We start from the raw sequence: 21,963 nt of genomic DNA, 5'->3' as shown, positions 1-21,963 counted from the left end.
CAGGAAAGTACCACAGGCTAGTGGAAAAGCTTATCTATATTTCTATAGCACGCCCAGATATTTCCTATGCAGTGAGAGTAGTGAGCCAATTTATGCACGCCCCCAAGGGTGGTCACTTAGATGCTGTTTATCGTATTCTTAGATATTTGAAGTCTTCCCTAGGGAAATGACTGTTGTATGCCAGGCATGATCACTTGAGAGTGGAAGGTTTCACTGATGCTGATTGGGCTGGATCTATCACAAACAAAAAATCTACCTCCGGCTATTGTACCTTTGTGGGAGGCAATTTGGTTATATGGAGAAGCAAAAAATAGCATGTTGTAGCCAGATCCAGTGCAGAAGCAGAATGTAGAGCTATGGCTCATGGAGTGCGTGAACTCATTTGGCTGAAGAGACTAGTTCAAGAATTGGGGTTTGACACCGAAGGGCCTATGGGACTCTACTATGATAACAAGGCAGCCATCAATATTGCTCACAATCCAGTGCAACATGACAAAACAAAACATATTGAAGTGGATCGACACTTTATCAAGGAGAAGATTGACTCCGGCTGCATCTGTACCCCTTTCGTGAAGACTGGTGATCAACTGGGAGACATCTTCACCAAGGGGCTTACCTCCCTTCAGTTTAGTACCCTCTTATGCAAGCTGGGAATGCACGACATTTATTCTCCAGCTTGAGGGGTAGTGTTAGAAATTATGTACTAAGGGTAGTTTAGGAACTAGTCTTATCTAGTTGCCTTATTATGTATTTTCTCTTTTTTATCCTTTTTTACCTTACCTCACTAGGGAGGTGGATGTAATATTTTCCTTAACATCATTGAAGTAATATAGATGTGTGAGTGCTCTCTCCAACACAACATATTACAACCGAAATACTCTCCTTTCCTTGCTCTAGTCTCCTTCTTCTTCCTCCTCCAACTTCTTCTTCTTCTCTTACTTGCTTACCTAATCTAAAATCCAACTAAACAGTGGTAGAAGAGGAGGGCGTGGTTGTGGAGGACTACAAGAACACTCGACATGAGGATATGGCTGTTACCAATGCTGTTCTTGGTGTCGAGAAAATTGTGTTCATGATTCTACCTCACTTCTTCAACGAGCACCCAGGGTTGTGGATTTCATTCCTATCATCCATATGCTACCACAGTTATGTTCTGGACAGAAGACAATTTCCAATTGTTCATCATTCAATGTTAATTCCTCGTCTCTACAAAACTTGTGGTCGAGTATTTTTTCAAGCTGGGGAGACTTGATGCAGAATTACAGGAGGAGAATGAATGAGGGCTTCAAATTTTTCTAGTTCTATGGATTCAGGCCAAGGTCTGGTGGCTTCTGGAGTGTTTAGCATCTATGGATTCAGGTGTGGACTGTTGTGGATTCAGTAGGAAATCAGATGGATTCCTGATTATATCTCCCATTCTATCTTCCCCTATTTTCTCTCCAATCAATTGAGGTCAGTTTTTTGCACTTTCCCCAACCCTGTGCATGAGTTTCTAATTCTGTTCTGTTGGTTTAACTGCTATTCTGTTACAAGTTTCATTTTTATTTTGAAACTAGTAATCTGCCCATGTATTACAGAAACCCTAGCAGCTATTCTGTTTCTGAAACTGTTTTGCTATTCTGATTTCTGGTTGTTTGCTGAACCCTCTTTGATATTTTCAGTTTCTAAATCTCAGTTTTCCATCAGTTTCTAATTTCTAGTTCTAGTTTCTAAATCTTTTTTTAACTCTACTTACTAAATTTCTGATTTTCTATATATGAGTTACTAATTATGGTAAGTACTAATTCTGGTTTCTGATTTCGATTTTCTAATTCGGTTTCAACTTTTCTAATTGAAGTAAGTTTCTTCATTTATATCAGACATTCAGATTGCTTTCAATTATTACTGGTTTATTTTTCATACCCAGCAGACTACTCGACTAGATTTTGACAGATCCAATCGGTCTTTGTTGAGTCATACAGTTTCTCTATTGCTAATTTGGTTCCTATCCCTGTGATTCTGGATTTTGTACTGGTATTCTAAAGTCTAAACCTAATCCTTAGGTGTCTTAGAATCCCACTGTGTATTCATGCCAAGGGGTCTTTACTTGGAGTTTATATAAATATTCTATCTTAGCCAATGTGGGGATCTTGTGGGGCCCATTCCCTAGCCGTTAATTTTCTCTAATAGAACAGATTTCTATTAGATTTAGTTTCTGCTTTGGGGTTTTATTAAGACAAGAGTCCTATTAGTAGTTTCTAATTTAGTTTACTTATTTTAAGAAACTAGATATTAGCAGGACTCTATTTTTTACTATTTTTAGATTGGGATCTTGAGATACATGTAGTCATCCCTCCCTTATGTATGAACGGAATATAGAAGTGGGATTTGAATTGTTTAGCCATGAAGGCTTCCGCTTTCTCTCTCTCTTCTCTTCTTCAGGTTACTGTTCATGCCACTGTCATAATTATTCACTGCCCCCCCCCCCCAAAAAAAAAAAATCCAGATCAACCCCTCTTCCTCTCTCCATATCGATCTGGTTTTCTCCTCCCTTCTCCATATCTTTTCTCTCCCTTATTTCCTACCATATATTCCTCTTGTTTCTCCCATTGCAGGCTGCCTGAACATACAAACCATTAAGCTTCTTAGTACCATGTTTGTCATGAAAATATCCTAAACCTGCAACACCCGCATCCACTTAAGTACTAATAATAGTATGTGTATTACCAAAAGGTACTTTACGGAGTCTTTCGATAGACACCAGATATGGATCAATAATTCGATTCATTTTCAATTAGGCCTTGCTCTAGCCTCTTTAGGGGTTATTACTTCCTTGATAGCTCAACACATGTACTCTTTACCTGCTTATGCATTCATAGCACAAGACTTTACTACTCAAGCTGCGTTATATACTCATCATCAATACATCGCAGGATTCATCATGACAGGAGCCTTTGCTCATGGAGCGATATTCTTTATTAGAGATCACACTCCGGAGCAGAATGAGGATAATGTATTGGCAAGAATGTTAGACCATAAAGAAGCTATCAAATCCCATTTAAGTTGGGCCAGCCTCTTTCTCATATGAACATAAGGTAAATTCGTAATTTTTCCTTTATGACCTATTATTGATACTTAATAAATAAAGGTATTGTAGCATATTGTAATTTAAGGTATATTATATGTTGTGTTATATTATTAGTTATTATTTAATTGATGTGGTGTATCTATTAGTATTAAGAATTATTTAATTAATTATAAGGTTTTAATTAAGTTAAGTGGCAAAGATGTAAATATTAGTTAGCCTAAGGGAATAGTGTTAGTACTTGTATGAGTGGAATGATGACTAGGCAATGGCATGATGTAAATATTAGCTAGCCTAAGGGCATTTAGTTAAGGGACAAAGTTAGTGGGTTTAATGGGGAACAATGGGAAGTTGACACTTGACATAGACTGCCAAGTGTCAATTATGTAAAGACAAATGTCCCTTTTAATCAGCCAAGTGTCAAGCAAATTGGGTAGGTTTCATGTGATACCTATGCAAGGAATCACCATAAGACACATGGTGGCTTGGTGTTGGGTGAAAATTTGGTGGAATGCATGAATGCCATGTGGTTAAATTAGTGGCATATTGTGATTGGCTACGAATACCATGTGTAGGCCTATTGTTGAGTTGTCAAGAGATGCTCATGCAATGAATCAAGTCTTGCCATTTGTAGAATGTGTATTGATATTTGTCAAGTAGGATTGTCATGTGGAGGTGGGGGTGCCTTAACCCTATTTCTTGATACCATTGATTTGGAATAAACTTGTCTATAAAAGAGCTAACTAATGTAAGACTAAGTAGCTTGTCCCAAAAACCCACAAAAATTCCAAATGGGAGCAGAATCAGAATTAGAAACTTAGGGTTTCCAGCCAAACCAGCCATGTGATGGTGATCAAAGTATCAAACTTGGGTCGAGTGTAGGGGTTGCTAAAAGGATCCTTGGTTCAAAATTTGGTTCGGTTCTGATGGTTGGATGCTGAATTATCAGGGAAACACCAAATTAGAAAGTTAAGGAAAACCTTCAAACAGAGCTGATCTTGGGCTCCATTTGCAACTAGTCTACACCTTAATGGTATAAGCTGTGTCTGCAAGTTTGGGTCAATCTTGATGGCCAGAAGTGGAGATGGAGGAGGAAGAATGAAAATAGAAGGTAGGACTCAAATTAGAAGGTCTGTGCTGTAGAACAATCCAGCCAACAGGGGCTCTGCAACTGGGGTCGAGTGGCCCTCTTGCAGGTCTGAATCAACCCTTCAAATACCACCCTCGATAGAGCAGAGGATACTGGACCCAGGTCCTTCAATTGCAGCAACAGGAGAATGCAAAGGGTGTAGCCGGCAGGTATGGAGAAGAAGGTTTCTTCTCTCTAATCAGCAACAACAACTCCAGCAGTGATTTGGGTTGATCTTTGACCCTTCACAGATGCAGCAGCAGTACTTGGTTGGTGACTCAAAGCAACTAACAGCAGGGAATCGACTGGAGATAGGAGAAGAAGATAGAAGAAAGGGATAAGGAGATTCGGCTCTCACCAGACGGGCTCTCTCAGCCCTAGGTTTTTGCCTCTCTCAGTCAGGCCTCCCAGCCCTTCAAGTCACTCACATGGACGAGAATATTCATGCTTCAAAGCAAAATTTCATTCACTTAATCAAAATCATGGGGAGCCTCTAAGGGCTGTTACATATAAATAAAAGCATAGCTTGCATCTCAACCTTTAACAAAATAGAAACTACTTGGAAAATAGAAACTAACAAAATTTAGTAACTAGGAAAGACATGAAATAAAAACTAAATATTGCAATAAAATAGAAACTAAATTGAATCTTCTAAAGTCTTCAAATCTTCTTGAAGTGCAGCCAGCTTCCTCTTCTTGTGGACCCCACTGGAGATTCTTCTTGTCATAACTCAAGTCATGTGGTCCCCCCACCTTTATAAGTAACCATCGGCCAGCAAATTGTACTCAAATATTGATAATATAAATAGACAATTATACCCTTCACTCAAAGACTTGAATCACTAATAATTAAAGGGTTATTTCCAAATGCCCCCCTGAAAATTGCCAAACTTACAGTTGCCCCCCTGAACTTTCACTAATTCCACGTGCACCCCTGCTTTCCAAACTAAGTACCACTATAGTCCCTCCCGTTAGACAGAGACGTTATGTTATAACGGATCCCAGTTTTTGAACATGGATGGACCATTCTGCCCCTTGATAGGGTAAAATGACCAAAATGACCTTACTTAGGAAAAAAAAAAAAAAAAACTGCAACTCATCTTCCCCAAATCGTTTAGGGTTTGGGGAAGATGAGTTCTTGAATCAGAAATCAAGAATGGAAGTGGTACACAATTCAAGTTATAGATTTCGACTGATTCCCAATCAATTCAGGCCAATTCCGACTGAATCGGAATCACTTAAGGCCAATCTCATTTCCGATTCCATTTATTTGAACCTTGGATGGGAATGGTAGAATGCGAACTCGAGAATTAATATCCCTGCCCAAACACTGGGGAGAATAGAATATATCTATGACAAGCTTGAGCTTTTAGTTTCGACCCCAAAAAAAAAAAAAAAAATCGTTTGGAGATTAATTAATAAGCAAGAGAGACTCAGATTTTTATTGTCAATTTCCATGCCCAGTGAATTAAGCAAGCTTCATGATTTAAAAAAACGGAGGTGGAATGTAAAAGTTTCTGAAAACTGAAAAACTCCATGGAGGCCGCTTTCATGTTCTCTTAAGATTTGAAGTTGGAAGGTTGTTTTGATCGCAGAAAGGAGTGTTTGTGGGACATACTTAGACTCTCAGTGAACAAATTTATACTCTCTGCCTCACGAAGAAATAATGGGGGATATGGTTTTTCTTCTATCTTTCCCAGAGATATCTGTTGTGTGTGCGATTACTAGGGCATTTTTTAACTCAAGAGAAATCTGGTTTTGATTCTTCTCACCTTCCTTAGTTTTTTTTTTTTCCGGATGAAATGGTTTCAGTTAGATTTGGGAAAGCTTCGTATTAATCCAGAAATTCTCTGAGACACCATTCCATTCTTGATTTCTGATTCAAGAACTCATCTTCCCCAAACCCTAAACGATTTGGGGAAGATGAATTGCAGGTTTTTTTTTTTTTTTTCCTAAGGTCATTTTGGTCATTTTACGCTATCAAGGGGGCAGAATGGTCCATCCATGTTCAAAAACTGGGATCCGTTATAACATAACATCTCTGTCCAACGGGAGGGACTATAGTGGTACTTAGTTTGGAAAGCAGGGGTGCACGTGGAATTAGTGAAAGTTCAGGGGGGCAACTGTAAGTTTGGCAATTTTCAGGGGGGCATTTGGAAATAACCCATAATTAAAAGACTATTCTGCCCCCCCTAATTCTTCTAGGAATATTCACACCAAAGGACTGACACTGTTCACGTCAACAGTGTTTTGGCCTTTCTTCTTCTTCAAGTTTTGATCTACATCACTAACCCACTTCATTGGAGGGTTTTTGCCTCTTGATTTAAGCCTAAATTTGAGCTGAAGATTAGTAATTAAGAAGTTACAGAAGATTAGAAGAATATTAAAGCTTCAACAAAGGTAAGTGGCTTAATTAGTTCATAGTTAGTTCCAATTAGTTGAGTTTAGTTCTTAGTTAGCTTAATTAGTTGAGTGCTAAAAATTGTTAGCTACTGCTTTATGTATAGAGAATGATGTAAATGGAAGTGTAGAAGTGAAGAAGAAAAAGCTTAAGGAAAAGACTACATTAGAGCCTTTATCAAGCGAGGTAGGTTCCTCTACAACCCATCACATCTCCTTTATTCCCTTCTAATTTTATATAAAACTAAGTAGTATTAGTTTTAATTCATATGTCAAGGTACTATTATGGACGAATGAAGAAAGAAGTTTAGAAGAAGGATAAAGAGAGTTAGAGAAGAAGTTAGCACAATTAGAGGTTAGTAATTTCTATGTTTCCAGTATCTGCTTGTGCAAATACCCCAATTTCAAGCCAATGTCGGAGCCATTTGCATTGAGTATCTAAGAAAACCTTTAGCAGCAAAGTTGTAGGGTTATGAGTCCTTGAACTCTTGCCTCTTGGCTTTGGAAGCAGTTCATTCCGACCTGTATCCAGGAAGTTATGGCCATTTTCCTAAGCCCATGCAAACCTATTTTTCTATACCAGAACAGAATGTAAATTGACTTCTATGAGTCCAGTGAGTGAGAATTGCTTGCCAAATGGCAAATATAAACATGCATTTTTGAAAGGGTTAGTAAGATTAATGAATGTTGTTAATATAAATGGAAAGAGATTAGTATTAGCCACATGAATTATGAACTATTGACAATGTTTAAACTGGTGTTTAAGTGATATAAGAATTACAAGATAGATCATTGAGATGATGCAAATGTTTGAGACATTTTATCAAACACTTGATTGGGTTTATTATTTAAGCCTAAACAAGGGAATATATGGACTGAAATGAGTACTTACAGTACTATTTTACATATGTGGACATGAATGCGGGGTATATTGGAAATTGTTACACCTGGTCGAATAATCAAGCTGGTGCGGGGAGGGTTCTGGCCAGGTTGGATCGTTTTCTACTGAACCCGGCCTGGTTAGCTGCTTATCCCAGGTGTGAGGTTACACATCTCAGTAGAACCTGTTCAGATCATGCGCCTTTGTGGCTCTCTGTTACAGATCCTAGTGCTCGGTATTTTTCAGCTTTCAAGTTTCAACAGATGTGGATATTGCATCCGGGTTTTCATGATTTTATCAAGACCCAGTAGGAGTTGCCTGTTTTTGGTTCTCCGCTCTATGTCTTGTTCGTGAAGCTCAAACGTCTACGGGGTGCACTCCGTACGTGGAATAGGGAGGTCTTTGGCAATATTCATCAGAAAGTCAGGGATGCTGAGGATGTGGTTAGTAGGGCGGAGATGGCTTACGACCTTCTTGCTAGCCCTGATTCAATGGGGGCCTTTGTGGGGGGCCAAGAAAATGTTGGAGGGGATGTTGCTGCAGGAGGAAATCTTTTGGAGGCAAAAGTCCAGGGTTACATGGTTAAAAGAGGGGGATCGGAATACTAATTTTTTCCACTCTATGGTTAATGTCAGAAGACGACTAGGCGGTATTCCAAAAATTAAAGCGTCTGATGGCTCGTGTATCACTGATCATGAGGGAGTGCTGTCGGCAGCTGTGAGTCATTTCTCGGATATTTTTGCCACACAGGGATGTTTGGTGGATGAGGATCCGCTGGCCCACATTTCTCAGGTGGTGACGGAGGAAGATAATATTTCTTTGTTGATTCCTCCCACTTTGGAGGAGGTGAAGGGGGCTGTTTTCGCCTTATCGAGTGACAGTGCTCCGGGTCCTGATGGTTTCTCTGGGCATTTTTTCAAGGCTTGTTAGGAGGTTGTTGGTAGTAATGTCTGGGCAGGAATAAAGGATTTTTTTTAAGGGGGCAATCTTCCAAGAAGCTTTACGTTCGCCAATCTTGAGCTTATTCCTAAAAAGGACAGCCCTGAGGTAATGTCCGATTTCTGGTCCATAAGCCTCTGTAATTTTTCTTACAAAATTATTGCCAAGATTTTTGTTTTTAGATTGGCTGGTTTCCTCCCTTCCTTGGTAGCGGAAGAGCAGGGAGCTTTTGTCCAGGGCAAGTGTATCCATGATAATATCTCCATTGTCTAGGAGATCACCCAGGATTTGAACAGGAAGGCCTGGGGAGGAAATGTGATTCTTAAATTGGACATGGCAAAGGCATATGACCATCTGGAGTGGAATTTCCTTTACTTGGTGCTCTCTAAATTTGGGTTTGCTGATGGTTGGATTGGTTTAATAAGGAAGACTACAGAAAATTGCTGGTTTTCTATAGTTCTGGGAGGCTCTGCTTCGGGTTTCTTCAAGTCTTCTAGGGGATTGAGACAAGGGGATCCCTTATCTCCTGCTCTGTCCATTTTGGCGGAGGAAATTCTTAGCAGGGGGCTAAAAAATCTGTTTGCTGAGGGGGAGCATCTTATTTCCTACTTCCAAGAGGGTGTCCTGGAATCTCCCATTGCCTGTTTGCAGATGATACCATTATCTTTACCAGGGGTTTGAAGACCTCGCTGAAGCAAATCTTGGGCTTTATTAGTAGGTATGAAAGCTTTTCGGGGCAGCTGGTGAATAGAAAAAAGAGTTGTTTTGTGTTGGGTACAAAGGCCTCGGTGGCTAGAGCACGAATGGTGGAGACCATCACTGGGATTGCAAGAAAGGAGTTACCAATAACTTACTTGGGAGCCCCTCTTTCTATTGGAAGGCTTAAAGTTTGTTTCTTTGATGACCTGATTGGAAGAATAAGAAACAAAGTGGCAGGTTGGAAAGGAAAGCTCTTGTCTGTTGGGGGACGTGTGACACTGTTAAAACACGTTCTTGCATCTATTCCCATCCATGTTCTGGCATCCTTGGAGCCGTCAAAGGCTGTTCTTAGGAGGATTTATGGCATTTTTGCCGATTTTCTGTGGGGGAGTTCAGAGTGGGGAAAGCGAAGGAACTGGGTGAGTTGGCAGAAGGTCTGTAGGCCTGTGGAGGAAGAGGGGTTGGGGGTCAGGCTGCTGGAGGATTTCGGGCTCTCTCTAAGGCTCAAGGGTTTGTGGAGGATCTTTGCTGGCCATTGACTATAGGGTTCTTTTTTTAAAGCTAAAGCTTTTAAGGGTCATCATGTTGCCTTGGCAGGATCAAGTGGGTTAGAGTCGAGATCATGGAGGAATGCCTTGGCTTATAAAGATTTTAGGCTTGAGAAGTCGCGGTGGTTAGTTAGCGCTGGGAATATTTTTTTTGGCTGGATAACTGGGTGGGGGTTGGTCCGTTGATTGATTATGTGGACCACGGCCTTCAAGTTGACATTACTTTGCATGATAAGGATGTTGTAAATGAGGATGGCTTTTGGAGGCAGGACTTGTAGAACCGGATTGATTCGGCTGGGGTCAGGCAAAGCGTCCTTCAGGGTAGTTTTGTCCTTTTTGATAAGGATGATGTTTTGGTGTGGACTGGATCTAGTGATGGTTGCATCACTGCTAGATCGATCTGGAATGAAGTCCGGAGCAGATCGCCTGAGGTAGCCTACACTACATGGATCTGGAATCAGTCTCTGCCCACGAAGGTAGCTTTTTTTACATGGCAGCTCATCAATGGAAAAATCCCCACAGATGACTCTTTAATGGCTGTAGGCATTCCTCTGGCTTCTAAGTGCACTGTTGCGGGAGGCCTAAGAGGGAGACCACTAATCATTGCCTCATTGCTGGAGGCACCGCAGCGAAGGTTTGGTGTTTCTTTTCACGTGTCTTTGACATTGATTTACTACCTTTTCAGGACGTCAGAAGTCGTATTTTTTTTTGGCATGGGTCTGCAAGTTGTAGCAGCCTAAGTGCTTACATTGCTGGACTTTTGCCTTCCTTAATTATTTGGGAGCTTTGGAAGGAGAGGAATAATAGAAGACATGGGGAATATAGGCGGTCTGGATGTGCTATTATTGAATGCTTAAAGTTATGGGTGAGAGGCCTTTCGTATCCTTCCAAGATTGGGAGAGCAACTTCTCATAGAGACGGCTTAATTCTGTAGTTTTTGGGTTTATCGGCTCCTCCGGCCCGGCTGCAACGCCCTATTCCTGTTTTTTGGTGCCCCCTGTTCGTCTCGGTGAAGCTTAATGTAGATGGTGCTTGTAGAGGCAACCCTGGGGCTGGTGGGGGTGGAGGGGTCATCAGGGACAAGGAGGGTGTTGCTTTGGCAGCCTTCTCTTTTTTTATAGTGATTGCACTAATTCATTGACTGAATCGTGGGCTTTGAGAGATGGGTTGAAGTTGTGTCTTGATTTGGGTCTTGCTGATGTTGTGGTTAATTCTGACTTTGCTTCCACTATTAGAATGGTTAACCGTAAGAGGTGTAATATCTGGAGGGGATTGTATTGTTTTCAGGAAGTTTTGGCCTTAATTACTTCTACTCGGGCCATGGTTACCTTTGCTTATAAGGAGAGTAACAGGGCGGCGGATTTGATGGCCAACCTAGCCTGTGATACTGGTTCTTCCATCAATCACCACGTTGGCAGCCAGCTGCCTGGGGATTTGCAGCGTATACTACGGGAAGACAGGATAGGATTGCCAGTTCTAACGAAGTAGGTACTGTTTTGATTGTTCTTGGTTTGTATGGGTCGGGTTCAAAGTTGAGGTGAGAGTTCTGCTCCTATGGGTTGGGGTAAGGTGGTATGTCCCCCCCTTTGTATTCTTTATTCATTAATTGGATTTAATAAAATTCTAGGGGCTGGCCCGGGTCCCAGGTAATATTCGGGATAAAAAAAAAAACATTTGTGGACATGGATTACATCGGTTGAAGACGAATGATATGGATTTAATCAACTTGGACTTAAGGACTATTATTGATGTACCAAGAGACTTGTTAAGTCAATTAAGCTGGACTAGAGTACCTGATTAAAGGGCTATAAATCAAATGAATTATGAGAATGATATTACTTACATAATGACCCTACAATGGTTAATTGGACTTAATAAATAAAGATTTGTATTGGACTATAATTAGCCCATAATGAACTCTAAAAAGAAACATACAATGAGCCTAGTGGTAAAATAAGTGTTAATGTGGTTTCGATTGAAGCTCTCCTCAAACCATTTCTGATGATTGAGCCTTTCCTGAGTCGGTGAGAAAACTCTGCTTTAAGCCTTTTTTCAGAGTACTAGCAAACCTGTCGCAGCCACGATTGGCAGGGTAAGAGGCCTGGATGAGCAACTTATTCTACTTGAAAACCCTACTAGGCAGTAGCGGCAAGTACAGCAGAAAGGAGCTTTCCTAGATGTCAGGCGGGGAATCCTCATTGTATAGAATGAATTTATGAGCTAAAACGGGTTGGCCTATACGCCCAATGATCTTTGTCATTAAACAGAGCTTATGGACCTTGGAAAAGTCTAGTGGACCCAATCATTCATCTTAGACCGATTTAATAATGGATACTTGATAGAGGTGTTGACTTAACTACCTAAGTCCACCCTTAACCAATGTTCTAATATGTTAAACCCAATGAATGAAACTAAGGTTAAAGACTGAAAAAACACTTACCATGAGGTAATCGAATAGACCTACGGGTAACAAATTAAAGAATGATTAAATGTAAGTAAACCCTAATATTTGTGTACAATTAATGAATAGGTCAATTGGGATAAGACTGAGTTTGTTGTAATGAATAGGTCAATTGACTTCCCAGGTGTCTACACTTTTTGGTGGAAGTACTGAACCTATGGGCATTGTGAGTGGAATCTTGCATTTCCTACGAAGATCTATTGTATATGTTTTGAATGATGTGATGTAATGGGCCACTTTAACCAGTGGCCATATGTATGGGCTTTTATAGGTTATAATCGGGACCGACGGGTCTCCAGTCTACCTCACTTGTTGCACTAGTGCTTTAGCAGCTTGTCTATGGAGACCCTTGACTAAGAATTGTAAAATGATTGAATAGAGTTTATGTATGTTTTTAAAATGATTTGGAAATGGATTTAATGCATATCATGTTTATGAATGGACTGAATTTGGAAACCTTTTTATCATACTATGTCTATGTTTGCATGTAGCGTGGTAATGTCTGTTTTGATCTCACTGAGCTAATAGCTCCCACCACAGTTATTTTATTTTCTCACAGATCCCGAGCACGTGCAGTGTTGCTGCGCTGAATGTGTTTTTGGTAATAGAGGCTGGGAGTACCCTCCTACTTAGGGATTTTGTGGGTAGTAGAACATTTTTGTGTAAATTTATTTATATGGACTTTATGAACTATGATCTCGAACAATATGTAATATTTTAGTAGCGCCATCAGAACTGGACATCTAGTGTATTTTTGGATCCTATCGTTGGATCAATGTTTAATTTACCCTATCACTCTTTTAAGATGAAAAATTTCCGTTGCATTGATATAGTTAAAGACTTATGGTTGTTGAGAGATTTCTGGGATTTATGGAATACCAGTGCATTGTGAGGTTACATAAGAGATATATCGCTGTCGCTGCCCTACCGAAATCTGGGCCATGACAAAACCTAGGTCTATGTTGCAACTAATCGATTTGTTGATTCCTAATACAGGATTAGGGTTGGTTGGCCGCATCAGGATCAACCAATACTTATCCTAACCAGATGAGACTGATCTTGATCCAACCCAATGTGGCTGATCCTTACAACATTGAAGTTCATTGTTGATGATGTTGGTTCAGGCTTACTTTATTGTTCTGAATTTAATGTTTCATTGGTGATGTTGTTGGTCACCGATCCTGACCCAATTCAGCCGAAACCATTGTCCTGAGTAGGTCTGACAGAGAGTAATTGAGTGAGCGATTGTGCACATGTGCATGCGCATTTACATGCTTATGTGTAAGTATCTATGTGATTTATGGTGATATTCCCATGGATGACAAGGCACGCAAATTGTTCTCAAATGAAAACACAAAACAGGAACTGTAGTAACCATCAGAGACATCATGTATGGTGCTCATCATATACATAATGTATGAAATACTTCAAATATGAATCCACTCACCAGATAGATCAATTGATGGATCATTATAAGAGCGGATAGCAGCTGCCCAACCTGCATTAAAAGGTAAAAAAACTGTTGATATTCCATGCATGATAAGATCATTTTTTGTGTAATGATGACAATTACAATGGAGCAGATTTGCCAAGGCACCTAGGCAACCAAAGGCGTTGGAGGGCCATCTAGGCATCCTAGTATTTAGCGATAATATAATTATGCTAACAGCATTACAGCAACAACAATACAGATTGAATCTATGCACTAATTTTCCATTATATCAAGTAACATCATTACAACATTATAGCAACAACGTTAGAAACAGCATATTTATAGGGGAAAAAAAACTCAAGTAAATAAGAAAAGTGAACTAGTGAAGTTTGATTTCTTTCTTAATTAATTAATTTATTTATTTTAGGTACTAAAAGATCCCATGCTTCTCACCTATACACATACGCATACACAAGCCAATAAAAATGTTAAAAACAGCAGAATTTAGAGGGGAAAAATGCAAGTAAAATAAAATCGACTGCCCAAGGACCTAAGCGTCCCAAGCGCCCTAGGCGAGGCCCAGAGTCCCAAGGTGCCCACCTTGTTAAGTTAGAAAAAGGTGGGTGACAGCCAAGCCCTTGGAAACTGTCGACGGCTAGGCAACACCTTGACAACACTATGTAATAGAGTGAGAATTTCAAACACCACATGTGTATTAGGATGCAACCATGCAAGTTCGGCTCGACAAGCCCAAGCACACCAAATGCCCACCCCAAAGTTTCAGGGCTTGAGCTGGGCATTTCAGACCACAAGCTGTAGGGTTGGGATTTCTAGGCCCAAGGTCAGGCTGGGCCGAGAGCCTGGGCAGAGGTCTTGGGTTGAGCCTAAGCCCAACCCAGCTCTATATATAAATACATTACGTCAAATTATGAATTTGTTGAGGCAAAGGATGCCATAAGAACAATCTGTGAATAATGATGGTTTTTATGTTTTGGTGATTACATTCTATTTGTATATGAAAAAACTATTATTCTCTTCCTAGTGTTTTAATGAGTATACAGGTTCCAAGCATTGAGAAGTGTGTCCTTGTGTCCAAGCATTAAACTGGAAGATATCAAACTACTCAAGCGACTTTGTCATGGATTGGGTAGAGCTCAAATTGGAAGATCAAGTCAAGCCATCCATGAGGATTCAAACAAGTCGAGCCAAGAATGGAAGATTTATCTTAGTTTGCTTGAATGTATCCAAGGTTTGCATTAAAAAAAAAAATGTATCCCAGGTGTTATTTTTAAACTTGTAATATCTAGATGATCCTAGGATGTAATGATCTCAAGTTCTCAAAATCAACTAATCACCTATGGACTTATTTTAGAAAACGTAAGATAGGTGGTTCATAGTGTAGACTAACTAAGTCATATTGGACCTAAATGGTTGGCATCTATCATGAACCTTGACTTAGCCCTCTAGTAACCTGAATGGACCTTATAATGATTCACTTGGCATGGCACGAGAGCGTACTGGAAATTATCCAAGTGTTGTGCTTCAACTTGAGAAAAAAAGACCATTGACAACACTGGCGGTCGATCATACGGCCAACCGGCTCTGAGTGGAGCAGGCAACCAGTGAACTACATAGCAGACAGCCGGTACATGATCCATTGGTTACCGTGAGCACCCTTGTGTAGAGGGACGTTAGTTCACTCAACTAGAAAAATGACCGAAGTAAGTCCGAGAGGTGTTCTTCGTAGTCTACATGCGGCGGTTGACCGGCTCTAGATAGTGGTCGACCGGAGTTTAAAAAAAAAAAAATAGATCCGTTTGAAATCATAACTAACTATTGGAACCTACTCTATAAATAGTGGAATAGTTTACGTTTCAATTAGAGACTCATGGAAAAATACATGGACATTGTCAGTTGAAAACGTGAAACCTATGTGCTTCAACTTGCAAATCTGATGAGCTATTAAACAAAGAGGCTGAGAAGCAAAAGAGCTACAACTTGCAAATCTAAAACAGCCATTGAGCATGAGCCCTTGAGCAAAGGGGATTAACGTATGTGCTAAAACTTGCATATCTGCTTATAAAGAGGTTACTTGTTTTTTGGCCTTTGAGCCATTGTAAACCTTGGTTGAGTGTTTCTCCTACTCTGCAAGGAGAGTGTGTATAGGTGTCTCTCCCATCTTTATAAGGAGATTGTGATCTTGGGGAGATCAGTGTAGTTAATTGTTTCTCCTACTTTGCAAAGAGAATATGTGTGGGTGTTTCTCCTACCCTGCAAGGAGATTGGTTTAGTGGAATTCCGAGCTGGCGAAGGCTTTGGGAGTGGACGTTCGACGGAATTGAAGTCATGCCGAATCACTATAAATCTTGTGTGTGTTGTCTCACTTTTTCTCTTTATCTTCAATGTTTATTTTATTGTATTTAATTGGAAATTTGAGATGGTTGATTGCAAAGGGTTTCAAAAGAAATTTTGAAGTTAGGATTTCATTCTGCACTGCCCAATTCACCCCCTCTTGGGTTACCTATGCAGTCCTACAAGTGGTATCAGAGCGAGTTCTCTTCAAAAGGACTTAAAAAACCGAAGAATAATGGCCACCAGATTGTGCTTACCGAAAGGTGCTTCACTAACTCGTCCTCCTATATTCAATGCATAATTATACAATTTCTGGAAACAAAGGATGGAGATATATTTGCAAGCAACCGATCCCGAAGTATGGGACATTGTAGAAAGTGGTTTTGAGAACCCCACAACAGCCAATAACCAAGAAGAAAAGGTTTGGTTAAAAAGGAAAAATGGACGACAAAATAAGAAAAGGCTGGACATCACAATTCCAAGACGATGAACATTCTATATTATGCTCTTGGACCTGATGAATACACGTGCGTATTTGCAAAACTGCCAAGGAAATTTGGAAATGCCTTGAAGTTGCATATGAAGGAAACAATAAAGTTAAAGAATCAAAGGTAAATCTCCTTATGCATTATGAGTTATTTAAAAAACAGGATAGTGAGACCATAAGTGAGATGTATGCTAGATTCATTAAGATTGTGAATGAGTTAGCTTCCTTAGGAAGAACATCTAAATCATGTGATCTACCCTATAAGAATCTTAGATGTTTGACCAAGGTTACAGTCATCCAAGAGGATAAAGATATGTAAACCATATCAATGGATGAGCTGATTAGTTCATTAATCACAGATGAAATGGTGTTGAAGTAACATGATAATCCCCCAATAAGAAAAAAAAATCTTGCTCTTAAGATTCATAATTTTAGCAAAACAAATATGATAGGCCTGATGATGAGGTATGCTAGGATGAAATAACAAACACTAGAAAACCTATGAGAAACCAGAATTGCAGTGAACCTAAAACACAGCAGAAACCTAGAGTGAATAGAACACTCAAACGATGAACTCGATGAAGATTAAACATATATATTTTAGAGGATCTATGGGGGTGTGATTAAGTGGTATAAATATCAAAGGATTTAATGGCCTGATGGACAGAAAATACAAAGTCAAAAAACAGCAAATAAGCAAGTAGGAAAAAACTAACATAATTAATAAACCAACCATCTGATGAAACACCATTTTTAAGTCAAATGGAGTAGGGGTGGAGGAGAGAAACATAGTTTAATCTCAGCCCAAATTGATGGTCAGGTTCTTAGAATATGTTGACTGAAGGTTAGACTATTTTTCTGCCCAACAGTAGGTCACAGACACAAACCAGTGCTGGAAAAAACTAGTTGAATATAAGAGAACCTAATAACAATGTTTGGAAATTAGTAAACACAAAGAAGAAGATCAGAAATCACCTAGAAAATGCCCATGGTAAGAACTCTAGTAGCTAGAATATTGTTTTGACAGGAAATAAAGAGAAAACAGAATAGAGAAGAAGAAGATATGAACAATAGGTATCACCACCTATGGCCAGTGGTTGGGCCTCACCACCTTAGTTGCCACTTGCTTCACCACAAGGGTTGTGACTGATTCATCACTGTGCACACACTCACATAGAGCTAGTTTTCTAAAAAAATAAATCTGTGAACTAGTGTGCCCTTCGCTCTTTATTTATGATAACTGGTGAACTGATTACAAGAATAGACTCATTCCTACTTGGCTGCCAAACAAACACTAAATAGGAATCCTTCTAGAAAGGATCCTTAGCTATTACAAGGAAAATAAAAAGCAAATAAAATAAAAACTGTGATGGAATCCTTCTAGAGGATCCATTGCTATTACATGCAAAATAGAAAGTAACAAACTTAGAAATTCTACTTAATGTCTATCTTAACCACTAAGTAACTCATTAAATGAAATTAGGAACTAAGAAAATAGAAACTAACTAATCCCATAAAGGCCTTATATCCCTAATAGTTGGGCTTATAGAATGGGCCCGTTACAATAGAAAACTCAAAATTACTTGGCCCATGAACCATATAACCCATTGGGGACTTAAATTTGGGCCTAATTTCTTGAATAGTCGGTTCAACTTAACCCAAAAAAATGAATCAAACCCAAATCCGAAAATTCTTCTTCAAAGGGATATAATTTACATCACCTGAAACTGCAATTGATGGATTAATTTAGCGAATTGAATAAGCTTGCAAAATTTAATTAAGATCTGATTAAGGATCAGCATATTACTAAGAATCCTACTGTAACAGGGATTAGTCAAGAGCACGAACAGAGATGCATAATCAATTAAAATATTTCAGGAATTCAAAACAGATTTGATAAAGGAATCAGTCTAAGATAATAGAAGTAAACTGAAGCCAAAACCAAAAGCATAAGTCAAAAACTGATAAGCAAAACAGAACTGAGTAATAAGTAGAACAAGTAATCAGTATAGCCGCAAGGGGTTGTGATGCAGAACCCGGGGTCACAAAACCCTAATTTGGTCTGGCCCACTCAAGTATTAAACAATTCAAATATGAGATGTAATGAAAACTCAGAAAATACATTGGAGTTTACAAAGGGGGAGTGGCAATCTGGTAAATAAAGATAATTTTAAAGGGTAAGTTGATAATTAAAATGAGTTTGGGGATATGAAGGGAAATAGGATTTATTGTGAGGGGGCAATCTTGGAACAAAATAAAATTAAGGACAAAACAGAATAAAAGGGAAAGGAAAGGGTAATTTTGGAAATAGAGAATTAAAGGCTTTTTAAACAAAAGCCATGAAGATTGTCTTCAACCTTCAGCCAGGAACAAAGACAGCGGAAGGAGAACTCCAATCGCATAAAATTCCTTCAGCATGGCACAGTTGGATCTGAGATTTTGAGACAATTGTCAAAATTTCAAGCTCTCTTGAATGCAACCATCAATCAACTCAATTAATATGAGAAAAGGGAGATTCAACTCCTGCAACCCTAACCTGGCAGTGAATACAGTTTCAAGCTTGGTTATGATGCAAAATCTCACAGCAGAGAATGATTCTGGGGAAAAAAACTCCTAGGGCTTGGGTCACCCTAAGATGGTGACTCAACACCCAAAATATTAGGGTCAATCGATTAGAGCTCATGGTTCAGCAAGACTTTCTTTCTACCCTGGTAATATCGCCCAACAGAAAAGAACCCAGTTGGGAAAAAAAAACAGAAGAAATCAGGAAGTAATGGAGGAGGAAGAAGGGTCGTACCTGAGAGTAAGAGATGGAAAAAAAACAAAAGAAGATTGAAACGAAGAAACAATCACAAGGCTCCACAGCCAACAAAGGTAAACTCAAATCTTATTCCATTCCAAAATCTTAATGAATCCTTTGTTACAGCATGTATTTGAAGACTCAAACAACCCATAATCCTAATCGAAATCTAAAACAGAGTTCGACTCTATTTTGGACTCAATAACTGAAACAAACTCTAACTTGCTATTAACGACTCTAACAAGATAAAGATAAAAGAAGAGCAATTACATTATTATCCCTAATTAAACCTATGACTAACTGCATCAGGTTGGTAGCTCTGACCTGAAATTCTGAATAGAAAGATAGAATAGGGGATAGATAACAGGCTGGGAATCCACCTAAGCCTCACCTGGAATCTACCAGGTAAACACCACCAAATCCGCAGAGGTGGGTCAGAATCCATGGGACCAAATTTCAGAAAACTGATCTACTTTATTCTTCAAATGGTGGGGAGGGCCTGAAGGCCTTACATATTTATAGCTACTCCTTAAACCTGCTATTGGCTTGGAGAGATAAAGTCTATCTTAATTAAAAAAAAAAAAAAAAAAGGGTGTCCCTGTACACGAGTCTCCCGCCACTACGGGGTCTGGGGAGGGTCATAATGTACGCAGCCTTACCCCTGCTTTGCAGACAGGCTGTTTCCAGAGACTCGAACCCGTGACCACTTGGTCACAATGGAGCAACCTAACCGTTGCACCAAGGTCCACCCTCATAAAGTCTATCTTAATCTAAAAATAAAAAGTTAATAAACCTGATAAGAACTATCGATCAGCCACTGGGAGAGCTCTAATCTGACTTAAAGACTTAACAACCAATAAAGAAAAGATAACCAACTCAGGAATGGATCATTGGAATAAGTATTCCCAAGCCAGCCTGACAAAAGATAACATTTCCAATAAAAAGAGAGAGAGAATAAATTACTAGAAAACCCCAACAATTGGACTGCTAACAGGATAAGATTCCTGATGTGATAAGGAATCACAAAATATAGAAACCCCCAAAACCTGCAGGCTGTGATGAAAGCTAAGTTGCTGTCATGCTTGGTGTCATTGATGGCTTCCTTCCCCTATAGTTGATGCAGTATCAAGCCTAAAGAAGATCCCTCATGCTGTTTTGGTCCACATCAGAAATAGACCAACCCGCAAGACCAAGAACCAGTCCCAATTAAGGGTTAAGCTGGCCAGGGTTAGTCCCTGCGATATTATTGCTGGTGGGGCCCATGAAGTCAACTCCAAAGAGCCACCGGACCTGAGTTTAATTTTCTTAAAGTGTCTTTTCATTTTCCTAGGCTTAGTTAATGAGTTGATTTCTTTTTTTTCTAGGTCCTTTAATTAGACTTTTCAGTTTTCAAGTTGGGTTTATGTTTTCTATGTAGGAGTCCAAAAGTTTGTGTGAGTAATTAATTTTACTTGGTATCAGTTTCTAGGTAATTTAATGCTTTATTGGAGTTAGTTTCTAGGTGATTAATGCTCGAGTCCAAGAGTCATTTTTTTTTCTTTATATATTCATGTAATCCAACAATGAAAAAAAGATTTTGAAGAATGAGTTAAATATTGATTTCATTGGGAATCAGCAGGTGTGTTTGATCACCTTCTATCCTTCCCCTCTCCTCAATGTCTTCTCTTCTTTCTCTCCCCCCTCTCAATCTCATCTCTTCTCCTCTCTCTCACAATACTCCCTCTCATCCCCCCCCCCCGGTCTCTTCTTCTCTCTTCATCCAAGATCAGAATCTGATCTTGAAACCTCGTCTTCACCCTTTATCCTATCCCTAACCTTGCTACAAACTAGATCTGATCTCTACTACAGATCTGAACCTTCCGCCTGCGTCAATAGTACTGCCGCATGAAATTAGTTTCTGCATCAGGTGCAATTTCTTGAATCTCCTTCAGCATTGCTGGATTTTCCCATATAACATTGTTGATATCCTATGAACCATGAATCCCCATATCTGAGAAGAAACGGGCCATTCAATTCAAAAAAGAACGAGCACCCATGACTAAGGCGAATGGAACATCAACCACAGCATGGGATGATCTTAGAATAACAGGGCAAGTGACTCTTCAAGTCATGAAACTTAGTCACTGAGACCAACATGGCTGCAGGCAAAGAGGAAGCACATTTTGATGAATAGGAGTGATTACAAACAATGAAGGCCCTCTTTGTTTCATTGTAAAATTTTATGTGCAAATGATATTTTACATGAAATTTTTTCTCAATGTAAAATTTTCTAATTTTTTCAATGCCTTTTTTGTACGTCACATTGAAACAAACACTAGAAACTTTAATTTTATTTTCAAATTTTCCTTCCAACTTTCCACATAGAAACTAACGGAACCATTAGCAACAAAGCAACAGGAACATTTATGGTTGATATATTTTCAACTACTAAAAAGCAGGTTCAGACTCTAGAGAGAGCAACCCCCCCCCCCCAAAAAAAAAAAACCGTTTCAGTCACAAGAGAGAGCCCCATGTAATGTAAGGAGGTAGGGAAGGAAAGAGCTAGCAAGGTATGAAATCTTACCTTCTTTGTAGTGGCCAGTGTTACACTCAGAAGTCCCAAGTTCTAATGAGCACCTAAATCACATCATTGAAGTGTAAAATAAGCTAATATTACATAAAAGATCCATAACCTGGTGCAAATCTTCCATTCACGGGGTCCCGAGAGGATTGGATTGGAGTTGATCTTTGCCTTTGGCAATTTTGGCCATAGTTGTCAAGGCGCCGCCTTGGC

At 39.4% G+C, this 21,963-nt stretch overlaps 1 protein-coding gene across 3 annotated transcripts in view; it reads right to left on the bottom strand.

Annotated features, from left to right (window-relative positions):
* LOC122656998 overlaps positions 1-21,963 on the bottom strand; it is a 56,191-nt gene that overhangs the window by 13,022 nt on the left and 21,206 nt on the right. For all 3 annotated transcript variants that reach the window (XM_043851730.1, XM_043851728.1, XM_043851729.1), the window contains one exon: positions 13,567-13,617. In XM_043851730.1, the coding sequence (XP_043707665.1) occupies positions 13,567-13,617 (51 nt within the window). The remainder of the gene's footprint in view (positions 1-13,566; positions 13,618-21,963) is intronic.

This window comes from Telopea speciosissima, chromosome 3 (genome assembly GCF_018873765.1).
Source record: "Telopea speciosissima isolate NSW1024214 ecotype Mountain lineage chromosome 3, Tspe_v1, whole genome shotgun sequence".
In the NCBI taxonomy this organism is placed as follows: Eukaryota; Viridiplantae; Streptophyta; class Magnoliopsida; order Proteales; family Proteaceae; genus Telopea; species Telopea speciosissima.
Note: the sequence above shows the minus strand (reverse complement) of the source record. Positions and strands in the feature narration are given on the sequence as shown.